We start from the raw sequence: 15,667 nt of genomic DNA on the forward strand, positions 1-15,667 counted from the left end.
TCCCACGGCCCAGTGGAGATCGGAGCCTGTCCAGCTGCCCTCGGGCCTCGCCAGCCCCATCACGGGTAGGAAGTGCCTCTCCCCTCCCCTGACAGAAACCCTGGGCCATCAAGGGAAGACTGCTCCACCGTTTGCCCCTCAGCGTCTTCTCCCACCTGCCCGGCCTCGGAGATGTCCTTCCTCCTGCGCAGAAACAAGCCCCATCCAAGCCCTGACCACGTCACCCCTCCCACCTTGGGGACCCCGTCCACTCCCCACCTCTCTGTGCAGGCCCTTCACCTCTGCCCTGTTACTGGCTCTTTCCCTTAATCACGGGATCCTGTCGCATCTTAAAAGAATATCAAAACCCTTCCCTTCGCCTCAGCGTTTCTGTCGCTGTGTCCCGGCTCGCGTGGACGAAGCGTGTGAGCCAGGGCCCCACACCCACCACCATCGCTCCTGGTCAACCATTTCCTCTTCGACCCGTGGAAGCCTGGGTCCTGCTTTCCCGTCACCAGAAGTAAAACCTGAGGGACACCGGACAGGACGTTTTCTGCATCTGACACTGATTGTCCCTCCCTCCTCTGCCAACGTCCCTCCCCTCACTTCTACCCTCTCCCGTGGTTTTCTTCCCTCCTCCCTCAAAAGCTGGTGTTCTCTGGGATTTTTTTTTTAAACTTTCCTTTCCTGGGATTTCATTCACTACCATGGCTGCCACCAGTCCATGTGAGCTGGCACATTCAGAAGCCAGCTTTGCATCCCAAATCTGTCCTCAGAGACCCCAGCCCACACGTGTAAGTCCACCGAGATCCCGGGCATCTTGCAGCAGCAGGGGCTGGTGCTCCCGTTCCCCCAGTTCTGTGCAGGTCACCTGCTCTCCAAAAGCCAGCCCCTGCCCGTCTGCGCCAGGCAACACACCCATTCATCTTCATGAATGTTGGGGCCAGAACGCCTAGAAATTAGCACCCTGCTAGGAGGACTTGCAACCTCTGCGTGAGGGGCACTGGGCTATGAACACCCCAGCTGCCTCACTCCTTGGCCTGGGCGATTCTGGGGTTCGCCTTTTGCCCCGTTCCCAAGAGTCCCCGTGGAACGCAGCTCCAGAGTCGCTGGTCGCCCCAATATCACACCTTCATCTGCTTCCTCCTCCTCGCATCACCTCTGCCCTCACTCATGTTCTTTACGTCTGCCCACTCGCCATGCTCACTCAAACCCTGGCTCACACTCTGCTTCCAGGGAAACCCAAAGTGAGACACTCCTGACCTGCAGATGCTTATGCAGCTCGCCGTACTTTCCCAGCTACCCCCCCCCCCCCCCGCTCCTCCTGCCTGCTGCATGACATCAGCTTTCACCCAGAGCCAGGGGCCCAGCTCGTCCTGCCTCCTTGCATGTCTGGTGGGCTTTTGCGTCTTAACATCCCTGGAATCTCCTTTCTCCCCCCTCACGACCTTAGCTAAGAGCTCCTCCAGCTCTTCCCTCATCTTCCCAAGCCCAGCCTTGCCCCTCTCCAGCCACCTTCCAACTCCTCCGAGACTGTTTCCGAACTGGCAACCAGTTCATGTGTTTCCTCTGATTCACATCTTCCAAAGCCCCCCTGTTGCCTGAGGAGAAAACCAGCGCTGTTCCAACGACACTGGAGCCTCAAACTCACACACACACCCCTCAGATACTGGCCTTGGCCGGTGGTCCCCACACGCTGCCGATCAGAGCACCTGGCAAGCACCATGGCAACCGTGTGTCTGCTCGTCTGGCTCCCCAGCCAGACTCTCACAAGAGGCCACCGTAAAGTTTGTCCCTTCCTGCACCCCAAGCCCCTACAGATCGCCTGGCGTGTAATGGGAAGCAAATCCATGCCCTCGAGTCAGCGAAGAAAAGAATGAATGAGTGAATGTGATGGGCTCGTGCGTCTGCTTTTGCTCACCCAACATCTCCACCCCTTCGAGTGCCGGGGGGTGGGGGGTCCTCACTTTCAGAGCCTAGCAGGAGGCCAAAACGACCCTCCAGCGGTGCTGCACAGGCCACATTCTCGCTTTCCCAGACGCCTTGCTCTGGCTCTGTGACCAAGGTTCTGCCAACCAGACCCGGTATGTGGGACTCAGACGCAGTGAGGCCGAAGGTGGGGCTCAGGGCGAGCGGTGCTCAGGGGAGGGGCCGCGCTGCTCTGCCCCTTCCTCTGCATGTGCGCCTCTCTCCTTCTATTTCTCTGCCTCTGCTCTCACTTGTTATTTCCCTTTAATTCTCTCTGCCTCAATCTCTCTTTTATTTCTCTTTCCTTTTCTTTCTTTCTCTCTGTCTCTGTCCCTCTCACTTTGTCTCTCTATGTCTCTTTGTCTCTTGCCATCCCTCTGACTCCCTCCGTCTCTGTCTCTCTCGCTCACAGGGGTGCAGTGGAAGTGTCTGGAAGGTGCACGTCCTGGGGCCCGTGGCCTTCTGCTGGTGGCAGCAGCAGTGAAGTCCAGTTCCTGGTGTCCCACCCACAGGGGCTGCAGCACAAGGCCCTCTGGTGGAGGGCAGACACTGTTCCCGGAAGCTGAGCTTATAAGCCGGGTCCTCCAGGCGCCCCGTGATTCTGTGAGCTACTCCATGTCCTCGTAAGAAACTCCTCTCTTGCTTAATCAGCCAGAGCTACTTTTGTTGCTTGCAAATAAGAACCCTGACGGAGACATTAGGAAAGCTGCCGACAGAATTACCATGAAAATTAACGATAAACAAAATATTTTCTAAATCTTTAGAATGGATGAAGACTTGAGAGCAGCTCAGAGATCAGCTAGCACGGTTAACTCCTCAGCTGGACAGTTGAAAGAGTAAGTTCCAATCCGTGCAGCTCAGCGAGACTCAGCCCAGTCTGGACCCCAGGCCCCCTGGCTCCAAGGGCCCACATGACAGGTTCACCTTCTGAGAGCCCACAGTTGAAAACTTCCTGGAAACACATGTCCAGCCAGAAAAAAACAAAGGCTGGATGTGAAAAGATTCCCCATTTCATATGTCATCAGCTACCACTACACACCCATCAGAACAGCCAAAGTCCAGAGCCCTGGCGACACCAGACGCCAGTGAGGACGTGGAGCCACAGAACTCCCACTCTTTGCTGGTGGGGATGCAAAATGGTCCTGTCGCTTTTAAAGACAATTGGACAGTTCTAAAACTAAACACACTCTGGCCCTGTGATCCAGCAATCACACTCCTTAGTATTTGTCCAAAGGAACTGAAAACTTACGCCCACACAAAAGCTCATACACAAACGCTTACAGCAGCTGTATTCATAATTGCCAAAACTTGGAAGCCACCAAGATGTCCCTCAGTAGGTGAACTGATAAATAAATTATGCTACATCTATAATGGAATATTATTCAGCACTAAAAGAAATGAGCTTTCAAGCTATGAAGACACACGGAAGAACTCTAAATGCTGTATATTACTAGGTGAGAGAAGCCAATCTGAAAAGGCTACTGCGTGATTCCAACTCTATGACGCTCTGAAAAAGGAAAAACGATGGAGACAGTAACAAGATCAGTGGTTGCCAGGGGCTTTGGGGGAGGAAGGAATGACCAGGTGGAGCACGGAAGTGTTTTAGGGCAGTGAGGCTATTCTGTACAATACTATAACGGCAGGTACACAACATTATACGTCTGTCCTGCACATAGGATGCGCACCACCAGGAGTGAGCCTGAATGTAACCTACAGACTTTGGGCGACAAAGACAAGTCAGTGTAGGTTCATTATGGTGACAGATGTTCTACAAATGTTATGTCTGGTGGGGATGTGGACAGTGGGTGAGCCTGTGCATGGCTGGGCCAGGGGTTACATGAGAAATCTCTGTACCATCCCCTAAATTTTGATGTGCACCTAAAATTACTCTTAAAAAACTGTCTTCATTTTTTAAAATGTGATAAAAGAGGCGCATATATTTTAAAAGACTTCATAGATGCATTAATTAACAAAAAAAACCAGAAACTAGAAAAGCTGGACCAACCAAGGACAAAGTTCAACCACAGAAGCAGAGTCTAGAGAAAGCAGCCTTCGCCTGGGGTGAAGAGGGTGAAGCCTGGGGCATCGTGTAGAGAACACAGTCCAGCCAAGGGGCCTGACGCCGGCTTGCATCTTCGCAGCCGGGCAGCCACCAGCTCAGCACCTCCCCGGAGCCCTCCCAGCAGGAGGGGTTCTAGCCCGGGTGCCTTCCCCAGGAACACCATCCGAACTGCCCAGCTAGGACATAACACAGAACCGGCAGGAGGAGCCGCCTCCAGGTTCCCGGGCTGAGAGCTGGATCCAGCTGCAGCCAGCCAGAGAAAAGTGTGTCCATGTGACTCACAGACAGGACTTGAGACTTGACATGAGGGTTATTTATTAGAATTTCACTCAGTGGATTGCGACACCACCCTTCAGATTGGTCTCTGCGATTGGGCAATCCTCTAGCCCTATAAATAGGGTGCCACTCCAGCCTCTGGAAGCCTCTGAAAGCTCAGCCTCCAAGGAGCCACTCCCTTCCGGCACCCGGGCGCCCACCAGCCACCATGAGGGTCCTCTACCTGCTGCTGCTGACACTCTGCCTGCTCGCCTCACCGCTGGCCACAGGTGAGCGTTGGGCCTGCAGAGCACGCTGGCCCCGGGGCTGGGAACTCGGGCAGGTTCTGAGAGCTGCCTCTTGTGTCTGAGGACGGAGCAGCAGGAAGGCATCCCCAAGGCTGAGCCCTGCGGTGGCAGCAGGCGAGCCTACTGGGCCTGCAGGGTCTGGGGCCTTCCTGACCACTAGGAAGGAGCGAGCCTGCCAGTCAGGAGCATCCCCAGGCTGACTCCCCGGTGCCGAGAGAGGCCCGGCTGCAGGAGGGACAGACTCCCATCTCTCCCGGTCTGTCTCTCAGGGATCCCTTCGCTCTGTGCTGGCAGGGATGTGGGGCCAGTGCCAGGCAGCTCCCAGCACCTCCCAGCTCTGTCTTTGTCTCAGACACCCAGAAAGTATCCTGTGGGTAAGGTGCTCACCTACACCGTCTGCAAGACAGCTCCCCACACTGAGGTCAGCATCCTGGCTAGTTGGGAGGCCAGGCTGCTGCCCATCTCTCTCCAGCTCGCAGGGTGGGGCCTCCCAGGTGCCTCCCAGGTGCCTGCTGCAAGCAAGGTGCCGCCCGCCCCGCCCACAAGACCAGTTCAGCCGGAGCTTTGACTCACCTGCAGGCAGGCAGGCAGGGATCCACCCGTCTTAAGAAATCCATTCACATCCTCCAGGATAAGCCCTTCCCCGGTGCCCAGGAGGGGAGCGCTCTCTCAGGCCACAGGAGGCCAGCTCCTCTGGATCAAGGCAGTAGTGTCCATGATGCAGGAGAAGGTGGAGCACATTTTATCGCAGCCCCGTCACCCACTCACCAAGTGACCTCGAGCAAGTCACATATTCTGGGCTTATTCTCAGCTGACAACTGAAGGGGCTGTGGCAGATGGCTGTAAAAGCATTAGCGCTCTGGGGTTCCCTGAAAGGTCCAGGTGTGCTTTTCTCCCGGCCACGACTCTTATCATGCGGACATGCCTAACATACTCCAGGTGTGCCTCAGGACCCCCGTCTGATGACTGGGCACAGAAGCATTCCAGTGCAGAGGTTCAGTGGTTCCAGTTGGAACCCAGTAGAGAGGTGGAGAAATCAATTTAGTGATTTTTCAAATAGAAACTCGCAGCTGGGCAGGCCACACAGTAAGGGGCCCTGCAGCTTAGCGTGCTGTCGTTTCAGCTGCGTGTGCGTGCGTGTGCGTGTGTGTGTGTGTGTGCGCGTACTGAGCAGCTGTGCAAAATTCCTTAATGCAGCTCAGTTCACACTCAAAAATGTTTGAAAGCCACTATGTTAATGCGAAGAGTTATTCTCAGTTGTGACCTCTAAATATGATTATGAGCATCTAATCCAAAGCATAGGAAATAAGTTTCCAAGGATATGCAGGAACAGCTAAGCTCACTAACCGCGCCGCACAGAACTATCAGTGACATAACAGGGCACCCAGTGTGTACCCATCTCGCTGAGATACCCCCAGGAGAAGCATCTCTGACGACAGGCAAACCCTGTCCACAGAGAACCTTCCGGAAACGGATTCTCAGCAGGGGGCTCGGGACCCTTGGGACTGGTCGCCAACACCCGCTCACCTTCTGTGAGGGGAGGAGCAGCGCCCACGGCCCCCGCGGGGCTGAAGCCGGGCGGCCCTGAGCACCCGAGGTCCCTGCAGGCCCAGCACCACCTTTAAGGTGCTGCCACTGTCCTGACACGGTCGCATCTTGAAAGAGGCCACAGGGAAGGGCAAACTTAACACAAGCGTTTTCTAGGGGGGTGTCGGGTGCCAGGCGCCACTGTCTGGAGGGGAAGGAGAGCCCCAGATGTCTTCTGCCTTAGAACACGCGGTGTCCCCAGCCTGTGTCTCCCAGCCCTCACCTGCTCTCTGCTCGGCTTCCAGGCACCGTGTGGGGTGTTCTGTGTTGTTGTTGTTGTTGCCACTGCTGTGTGGTTGTCACTGCTGCTGCAGCTGCCCACAGGCTGTCCCCCCACTGCCGACCGATGGACAGCTCAGGGTCAGTGCAGGAAGCCGAGCTGCTCAGCCCAGCCTCACACCCTCCCCACCTGAGCCCCCAGGGTCGGGGGTGAGTGCATTCACCCCCTGTAGCCCCAGTCGTTTCACAGGTGGGGAAATCAAGACCCACACGACTGGACGAGGGTTTCTCAGTCACCGCAGGAAACAGTAAGACTGACGTTCCCTTTAGGAGTTCTCATCACTGAGAGAAGAAAGAAATGGGTTGCCCACTGTTACTGCACACAGATGGTCCTCTGTGAACACAACGATGTCACAGTGACAAGGCGGCCCAGGTCCCTTCCTCAGCTGGACGGCACCCCAGCCAAGGTGTCTAGAAACCGAGACAGGTGGCAGTTGTTCCCTCACAGATTCAACAAATACTTAGTTAGGAGCTACTGCGTGCAGGCATCGCCCTGGGAACGTGAGGAGGGCCAGGAAAACGCAGCCCTTGCGCTTGCAACCACACATTCGAGAAGCAGAGCATGATGAGAAAACCGATTGTGTGATTAATCACCTAATTACAAACGTGCTGTGAGAGGCTGTTAAGTGCACGGTGCTAAGAGGACCCCTGACAGTGGGGCTGAGCTGGTCTTGAGGAGCCAGGAAAGCTTTCTTGAGGAAGCTGAGAAGGGAAGGAAAAAGGGATGTCATTTTGATGTTCATGGTATTTTCCAAAAAAAAAAATATTCCTTCCCAACATTTAAGAGTCAGGATATGCTCCCCCAAAACCAGATTTCCATCTTCTCTTAAAAACACAGAAGATGTGGCAACAGTGGGCTGCAACTAAAGAGTGGCTGTGCCTCTGGACGGGCACCCTCGCCCCAGGCCCCAACACTCCCTCTCGCCTCGCCTAGCTGGTGGGTACCTGGACTTGCAGCCCTGAATTACATAAACTGGTGAAAGGGGAGAGGGCAAGGACAAACCAGATGGAAAGATGCGGGTATGAAAGCCCAGAGATGAAAACAAAGAAAACAAGAGCTCTCACTTTGAATTTAGTCCTCTCGGCGCCCCTAGGGGGCGTTATCCCCATTTTGTAGGTAAATAACTTAACTGGTAAACGGCAGAGCAGGGATTCAAACCCAGGCCACCTCCAACGCCACCCTGCCGGCCTCTCAAAGCACAGAGGGCCGGGGGGGGGGGGGGGGGGGGAGCGGGGGGGGAATCAAGTGAGTCCTTGAGTGGCAGGAAGCGCATCTGGGTCGGGGAGCCCCAGAGGGTTTGTTTTGAGTGTTTTTGTAACCTCTTTTACTTCTGTAGAAAGTGATATATACTTATTTTTGTTGTTGTTAAAATGTCTTCCTACTTTATTATTTCTTTAATTGAAGTCTAGTTAGTTACAATTTCTGGTGTGCAGCACAATGTCCCAGTCATGCATATACATACATATATTCATTTTTATATTCCTTTTCATTAAATGTTATTACAAGATATTGAATATGGGTCCTTGTGCTCTACAGAAGGAATTTGGGGTTTTTTTTACTCTATTTTTATATATAGTGGCTACCATTTGCAAATCTCAAGCTCCCAAAAACCTGGAGAGTGACACACTCAGAAACAGCTTCTCTAAGGGGCTGGTGTGCTGCGACACGGAGGCTGGTCAGGGGCTGGTCAGGGGAGGCAGCGAGGCTGCTCCTCCCGTACACAGAGCCGTTTCCCTTACAGCTGCACTTTTTTCCCAGATGATCAGCAAAATTAAACCAAAATTAGTGCCCCTGACAGAGACATCGCCCGCTCATCAGGACCCTTCCCTCCTCTCCCTCCGGGACACCACGAGCATTCGCAGGAATCCAGGCTCCAATTTCCTCACCTTTAAAATGAGGGATTCAGCAGAGTGACTCCCAGCCCTGATGCTCAGTGGCCCTCCACCTCCACCCCACCATGCCTTCTCCACACCTGAGTGCCTCACTTTAATCCCCACTCCAACCTGCTTGCCTGAATTCCTTCCACCTATCAGACCTCGGGCAACAGCCACCAGGAATGTGCCTGCTACGGCCACGGGATCCCATCCAGAAAAACATGCTTCCTTAGAAACAGGCCCCTGTGACCTATGAATCGGGCTTGACGGAGGCACCTGGTTAGCAATGCAGGAGAAACTCAGCCGGCCTCCAAAACACCGGTCCCAAGTGCCACCCGAGGCACTTCAGAGCAGACAAAAGCAGCTCCCAGGGCACGGTCTCACTAATTGTCCCCAGAATCTGCGTCACACGGACTGCTATTATCCCCACTTGATAGCTGTTTTGCTGTGAATCTCAAAGAGACTGACTTTTCCAATACCCAGCCTGCAAATAACAAGGACTCGAATCCAGCTCTGCCTCCAGACCCTATATTCTTTCCCCACACCTCCCAAAGACCTCTGGGTGTGTCACCGGGCGCATGGGTTTATCTTAAGGATAATGTAGATGAGATGGAATTGAATTAAAACTTAATAATAACTTATGTGAATTTAATAAGAGGCATTGCTGGTTGTCGACGGCCAGCATGGGTTTTGGGGCGAGCAGGGACTCCAGGGGTTACATGTTTGTGAAAGTGGCCCCAGACCTTCCGTTATATCCTGGTTTGGTTTGCAGTTTTGTTCTTTGTTTTGCAGGAGTAGCTTGTATATATTTGATTTCTTCCCCAGATAGTTTGAAAGAGGCGAAGTCCGTTCCTCTCGGGCCCCCACTGACCGCCTGGACAGCACCAGCCCCTCTCCTAGGTTGACAATTTTATTTTAATGCCCCCAGTGGGAGGGAACCCACATACCGGGGAGCAACCCTTCCCCCGGCAGGACTGCCAACCAACCACCTTGTCCTGACCGAGGAAAGAGCCTCGCCCACCTGCCAGGGCCCACGCGGCCCCCATAAACTTGCTTCCCCCAGACAAGTCTGAAGACGTGTCCGCACAGGTGTGGGGCTCCACGCCGGCGCGGAGGAAAGCTGGGCTGCCTTCTTCGGCTCCTGCATCTCTGCCTCCGTGTCTGCTCCCCCTCATCTCAGATCCACAGGTCACGTGAGCCCTGCCCTGACCCCTGGCGCCCTCCGAGCCTGTGCGTTCACTGCTGGCTCCGCACTGCAGCCCCGGCAGGAGAGCGGGTGGGCGTCCTGGCAGGGGCTCGGGCCTCATCTCCTCCAAGCCTTGTCGTCTCCGCAACTCGCTCTGCACTACCCGGGAGGTCTTTTCCTCCACAAGTGTATACACTTCAGTCAGAAGCTCTCCAACTTTGCCTTTAACATCGTTCTAAAACATCACCTGCAGCCCCAGTTGCAGGCGCCGGTCCGACCTCAGTGCTGCACGTGAGAGGGGAACGTTGGGAGCGGGGCCCACCCCCAACAGCCTGAGGCCCTCACTTCCAACCTCGGGGCCCTCCACTCCTGTCTCTCCTTCCCTGAAAGGCTCAGTGGGAAATTTTATTTTCGTGGCTCTTTTATATGAAGTTCAAAAACCTCTCTCTGTGTTTCTAATACATCTTCTTTATAGACTTACTCTTCCACCGACTCGTCCTTGATCCTCCACCGTCTGACCTGCACAGGCGGTCCCATCCCAGCAGCCCTGACAGCTGTCGGGGCCCCTCTGCAGATTCATTTCCTGACGACTCTGTAACCGGCAAGCTTCTCCTGTGCTCCGTGCTGCGAACATCCTTCCTCTCATTTTCTCCCCAGACTATTTCCCAGTTAGTTCCCTGCTACTTAATCACATCTGCCCTTCATTCAACCAACACCTATCATTACACTTGACTTAAAAAACGGTGGGTGTTATGGTCCCACTTGGGTGGGATTATTAACCGTCCAGCTGTAACTGGCCTCATAAAGGTAGTGTTTGAAAGAGTCACTCTTTTCACTGCAAGTGTAGACACTGCCTTCCCATCAGGCCTGCTCCCCCCTCCACCCTTCATTCTTACCTATAAGCAAGTCTCCTCTTTCCCACGTTCCTCTGGCTCACGGTGCTCCAGAGGCCACCACGTGATGTGTCGGGTTGTGTTTCTCAGGCCAGCTGAGTGAGGGCCAAGACAAGAATAAGCAAAAGTCCAGGCAAGTGCCATCCTTAGTGGGAAAGGGGAGGAGGAGGTGGGGCTGTGAGTTGTCTGAGGAGCTCCTGTGCCCGAGGAGTGGACGGAAATGGCCCAGTGCGCCGACGGGAGAGGACGCGGGAAGCTGCACGTAGCACAGGATGTCCTCGGCGCTAGGAATACACAGAGGAAACATTTATTTTTTTTTTCAGTTTAATTGTAAAATATAACATGCATCTGGAAAAGCACATGAAACACGAGCTTGACGAATTAGTATAAAAAAAGCACCCCAGTAACCCCGATGTAAGGCAAGAGCTGGGACTCGGCTGGCACGAAAGGAGCTCTCCTCCCCAGGCACGGCTCCCTCCTTCCCTCGAGGGCGAGCAGCCCTCCTCTTTAGGGCAATAACTTCCTGGATTTCTTATACTCTTACCAGGTGAACGTTCAATCACAGAGCCTGGTTTGTGCGTGCCTTTCCGTTGGCTGCATATCAAGAGCTGGTGGCGTGGCCGGGTGGCAGGATGTGCTCACGGCACTGAACCTCAGTGCACAAGGCCAAACCATTCTCCGAAGCCTTTCTGTGCCAACACACGCTCCCACAACCAGTGAACGGAATTTCCCGTCCCTCCACACCCTTGCCGACGACCCCTGACGATGTCAGTCATTCTTACATTTTAGCCATCTGGCGAGCGTAGTGGCATTGCCCTGGAGTTTCAATGTGCGTCTCCCCCATAAATAAGAAGTCGAGCACTTGTGTATATAATCACCAACCACCGGGATATCTTTTGTGAAGTGCCTGTTTGTCCTCTGCCTCTGTTTTCTGTCTGATTGTCTGTCTTTTCTTTAATGCTTTGTAGTAGTTTTTTTATATACTCTGCAGAGAAGCCCTTTGCCGGTTGTGAAGCATTGCAAGTATCTCCTCCTGTGTCGTGCCTTAATTTTTCACCGTCTTCATGGAAGCTCTCTCAGAGGTTTTCCACGTTATTTTAATGTGGCTAAATGTGTCACATGTTTTCCTTTAGGGTTACTGCTTTTGTTCCTTAAGGAATCTTTTGGGTTTTTTTTTACCCCAAAGGCATGAAGAGAGGCTTATTGTTTTCCTTTTACAGGCAGGCTTATGATCCATCTGGCAGGGGTTTTCCATGCGTGTGTCTGGTGTGAGTCAAGGGTAACGTTTTTCCTTTTTCACCATGAATATCCAGTCGTCCCAGAGCCGACTACTAAGAAACCCACTTCTCCACTGTCCTGAGCCACTGCTGTCCCACAGCAGCTCCCCACACGCGCACAGGCCTCCCCCTGCACTCCTTATGCCGTGAGACTTGCCTGTTTGTCCTTGCATCTTCACCGCATAGTCTAATTACAGTGGCTCTATAATTAGCCTCATAATGCAGGAGAGCAAGTTCTCCCACCTTCTCCTCCAGGAGTGTCCTGGCTATTCTTGGATCTTTGAATTTCCATATGAATTTTAGAATTAACTCATCAAGTCTCACTGAAAGAACCTCCTGGGATTTTCATGGATTTCGGTTAAATCTGCAGATTAATTTGGGGAAAACTGACATTTTTACAATGACCTTCCAAAGCTTAAATAGCATTTCCACTTACTTGGGGCCTTTTTAACTTACAAAAATACTGTATTTATTGATGGAGGTATTGCACATAATTTCTTAGACTTATAACTAAGCATATTTTATGCTATTCTATATGGTGTTTTTATTTAATTTTATTTGTTCCTGTTGGTTGCAATATACAGAAGTAAAATTCTTTTTTTGTATATTGATCTCATATATAGCAAATTTGATAAATTTTCTTAATTCCTTTCAGACTGCCTACATATAATCATAATCTCTGCAAATAGAGATAATTTTCCTTCTTCCTCTCTAACCCTTGCATTTTACTTTTTCTTATCTTATCCCCCTGGCTAGCACCTCGAGCACAATGTGGAAAGGCAATGACAATAGCAGCTGTGCTGGTCTGATGGTCAATCTCATGGGACATTTTCAGTGCCTGACCTTTAAGTGTACTGTTTGCTGCAGGCTTCTGCAGGTGTTCTTTGTCAGATTAAGGACGTTTCCTCCAGTTCCTTATTTGTTAGAAGTCTTATCATAAATCAATGTTGAATTTTTCCAATATTTTTCTGCCTCTATAGCGATAATCTAATCATTGACTGATCAGATTACAGGAACATCTAATCTCTCTGGGCCTCAATGTCCTGGTCTGTAAATTAGGGAAAAGGATAAAATGCAACCATAAATGTGTTAGTTCCCCACCAAGGGAAAGATGATCAGCCTCAGAATCTTGGAAATGGATCCCATAGTCTAGTCTCCTCAATTTTAAATTTGAGAAGCTGGGCTCAAAAGTTTGAGTGCTTTGCTAAAAATCACACATGTTCCTTCCAGAACACAGACTGTAACCAAAGTATCCTGACCCTAAACATGCTGCTATTTCTTTTGTGTCTTATAACACACTGGATCCTCGAAGATAATACCAGAAATGAGTTCTTGGTAATTGTGATGACACCATGATCCGCCAGCAGAGAGGGGGCGTGAGAACTGGGGTAGTGGTCAGGGGGTTTGCATCTGGTCCTGGATCTGCCTCTGGAGCTGCTTGCCCTGGGGGGTGTTGCCGGACCTCAGCTTCTTCATCTGGGGAGAAGATTATAGAGAAGTTGAAGTAGTTGAGCTCTCAGGTCCATCTGGTCTCTAAACATCTACAGTTAATTGTATTTGGCTACTGTAGTTTTGACTAACTCAAACGTAAGTCACCACGTGTAGCTGGGGCTACCCCACTGGACAGCACGACTATGTAGTGCCAGTGAGAGAGGGGAAGCCTCCTTGCTGTTGGTAGCTGGGACACATCTAAGGTACTCGGTATTCATTCCAGGACTCAGACCTCAGGAAATCTATCCATGAACCTGAACATGTCCGGAGGAGACTGAACAGGACTGTGAAGGGCCTGGAAACTAGGCACTGAGAAAAATGAGAAAAAGAAGGCTTTTAAAGAAGAAGAATGACTTAAAATGGGACTGCCTTCTGAGTGATTAGACTTATCTGTATAAAGCAGGAAAAGAGCCACTAGCTGGAAGTTATTGAAAGGACAATTTCAATTAGTATAAAACCCAGCTTTCCGGCAAGCAGAGAGCAGAATGCCTGCCTCCTAGGTTGGTAATGACACACTGCATTGGTCATGCCGGGCTGCCGCAGCAAAACGCCGCAGTGCGGGTGGGTGGCTTCAACAGCACACGCTTGTCTCTCACAGCTCTGGGCGGCAGAAGTTCAAGACCAGGGTGAAGACAGGTTTGGTTTCTTCTTGACTGGCAGAGGGCTTCCCTCTCTGTCCTCACACAGCCCTTCCTCTGTGTGCTCACACATCCCTCGTGTCTGTCTGTGTCCAAATTTCCTCTTCTTATAAGGACACCATCACATTGATTAGGGACCATCCATAAGACCTCATTTAACCTTCATCACCTCTTTAAAGGCCCCATCTCCAAACACAGTCACATTCTTATGTAACAGGGTATGAACCTGAGGGGGCATGTTTCAGGCCATAACACTCATCAACAGAGGCACACAAAACAAAGGCTTGGAGCAGTGGCCACTTACCAGGGGTGTCAGAGGGTGGCTTTTTCTGTTGGATACAGTGAAAGACGAGTCCAGAGACCTTCACATTATGGTCGGCAGGAAGACAAAATAAATTTTAACTGGGAAAATGATGAGAGCGTTACAGAGTAGCTATAATTTCAACCTGACATTAAAGGATCTTAGATTTCAGCAGACACAGTGATGGGGGAGGCAGGGGATCAGCGATTCAGGTCAGAAGGACTTCTAAATGGCACAGGAGTGAGGGGAGTTTGGGAATTCTCCTGGAGTTAGAGAGATGCTTCCGCACTCCTGGAACAGATGGTGGTGTTCGGGCAACAGTGCGATGTGGTAGGACGTCCATTTGGCGACTAACTCGAACGCCCTGCACACCTTAAGGCTCTCCAGGCAGGAACCCTGCTGCTTGTCCCTCGCTTTTGTTGGGCCAAAGCTGGCAGAGACCTCAGACAGAGGGGCTCTTCAGATGCCTCACTGCCTGAGCGGCCCCACAGATCAGCTGGGTGCAAAGACCTTGGAAGGGAAAACTGTGCGAAGTGCTTTGCTAAGGGTGCTCTGTCCTTTCACCGAGTGTTTACAAGTCCCTGCGGCCGTAAACCAAGACTCTGAAGTGCTTTCCTTCCCTTCCCACAGGTGTCAGCCTCCTTACAGGTCTCGGCCAGAGGTCTGACCACTACATATGTGCCAAGAAAGGGGGGACCTGCAACTTCTCCCCCTGCCCACTCTTCAACAGGATCGAAGGCACCTGTTACAGCGGGAAGGCCAAGTGCTGCATCCGTTGACTCTGAGCTGGGAGCCATGGCAGAGGACCCAGGGGCCAAGTGAAGTATTTGTACCCGTTGTTTTAATAAAAGAATTTTTTCGAAGCATACCCACTTCAAACCAAAATGATGCTCGTGTCTCCTTTTGGAAGCGTTTAAGAGAGTGTGATGGTCGGAAGGGCAGACGGGCCAGGCCCAAAGCCAGAGTAGGACAGGACTGGGGGTGATGACTGGGGCTCTCCACCTCGTCTTACTGCCGGAGCTCCAGAGCCACGTCTGCATGAGACCAAGGACGTGTGATGAGGGGGGGCTGCAGCTAAAGGCCTTCCCTGGTCCGAGCAGAAGCTCATCTCAGCAGCCTGCTCACTAAGACAGTTCATCTGCTGAGCCCGGAACTGCTGCCCTTGCTCCTTCCGGGGCCTGGGGCACAGGGGTGGTTAACCCCAGCATCTGAGAACTAGTCCCTGTAAGTTGCACTCTGTAGGCCTCATAGCTGGGTTCCCAGGTGACCATTTTTGACTCCACAACAATCACATGATCTATTTACAGGTCACTTAGAAAAGCATCCTGTGCCACCCCTGCTCCCGCGCGCCATCGCGTCCGCGCCATCGCATCTGCACCACTACCCCCGAGACGCCCACTGACAGGGGAAGGGGCCGCCCTCCCTGCTTTCCCCATTGACAAGCAAACAGATGAGGTGCTGGCTTGGGGTCACTGCCAAGGTCACTTCTACAGGAGCTAAAAGAAGAGGAGATTCCACGATGGGACAGGCTACAGGCAGACCACAGAGGTTCCATCCGGAGCTCACCC

General features: G+C 52.3%; 1 protein-coding gene across 1 annotated transcript; it reads left to right on the forward strand.

The window, feature by feature from the left end:
- The first annotated feature begins 4,396 nt into the window (after nucleotides 1-4,396).
- Nucleotides 4,397-14,984, forward strand: DEFB1 (defensin beta 1). The gene is made up of 2 exons (XM_006178251.3): nucleotides 4,397-4,554; nucleotides 14,730-14,984. Exons 1-2 carry the CDS (start codon nucleotides 4,494-4,496, stop codon nucleotides 14,876-14,878), a joined length of 210 nt encoding a protein of 69 aa, XP_006178313.1. The 5' UTR covers nucleotides 4,397-4,493; the 3' UTR covers nucleotides 14,879-14,984.
- The last annotated feature ends 683 nt before the right edge of the window (nucleotides 14,985-15,667 follow it).

Source organism: Camelus ferus, chromosome 26 (assembly GCF_009834535.1).
Source record: "Camelus ferus isolate YT-003-E chromosome 26, BCGSAC_Cfer_1.0, whole genome shotgun sequence".
In the NCBI taxonomy this organism is placed as follows: Eukaryota; Metazoa; Chordata; class Mammalia; order Artiodactyla; family Camelidae; genus Camelus; species Camelus ferus.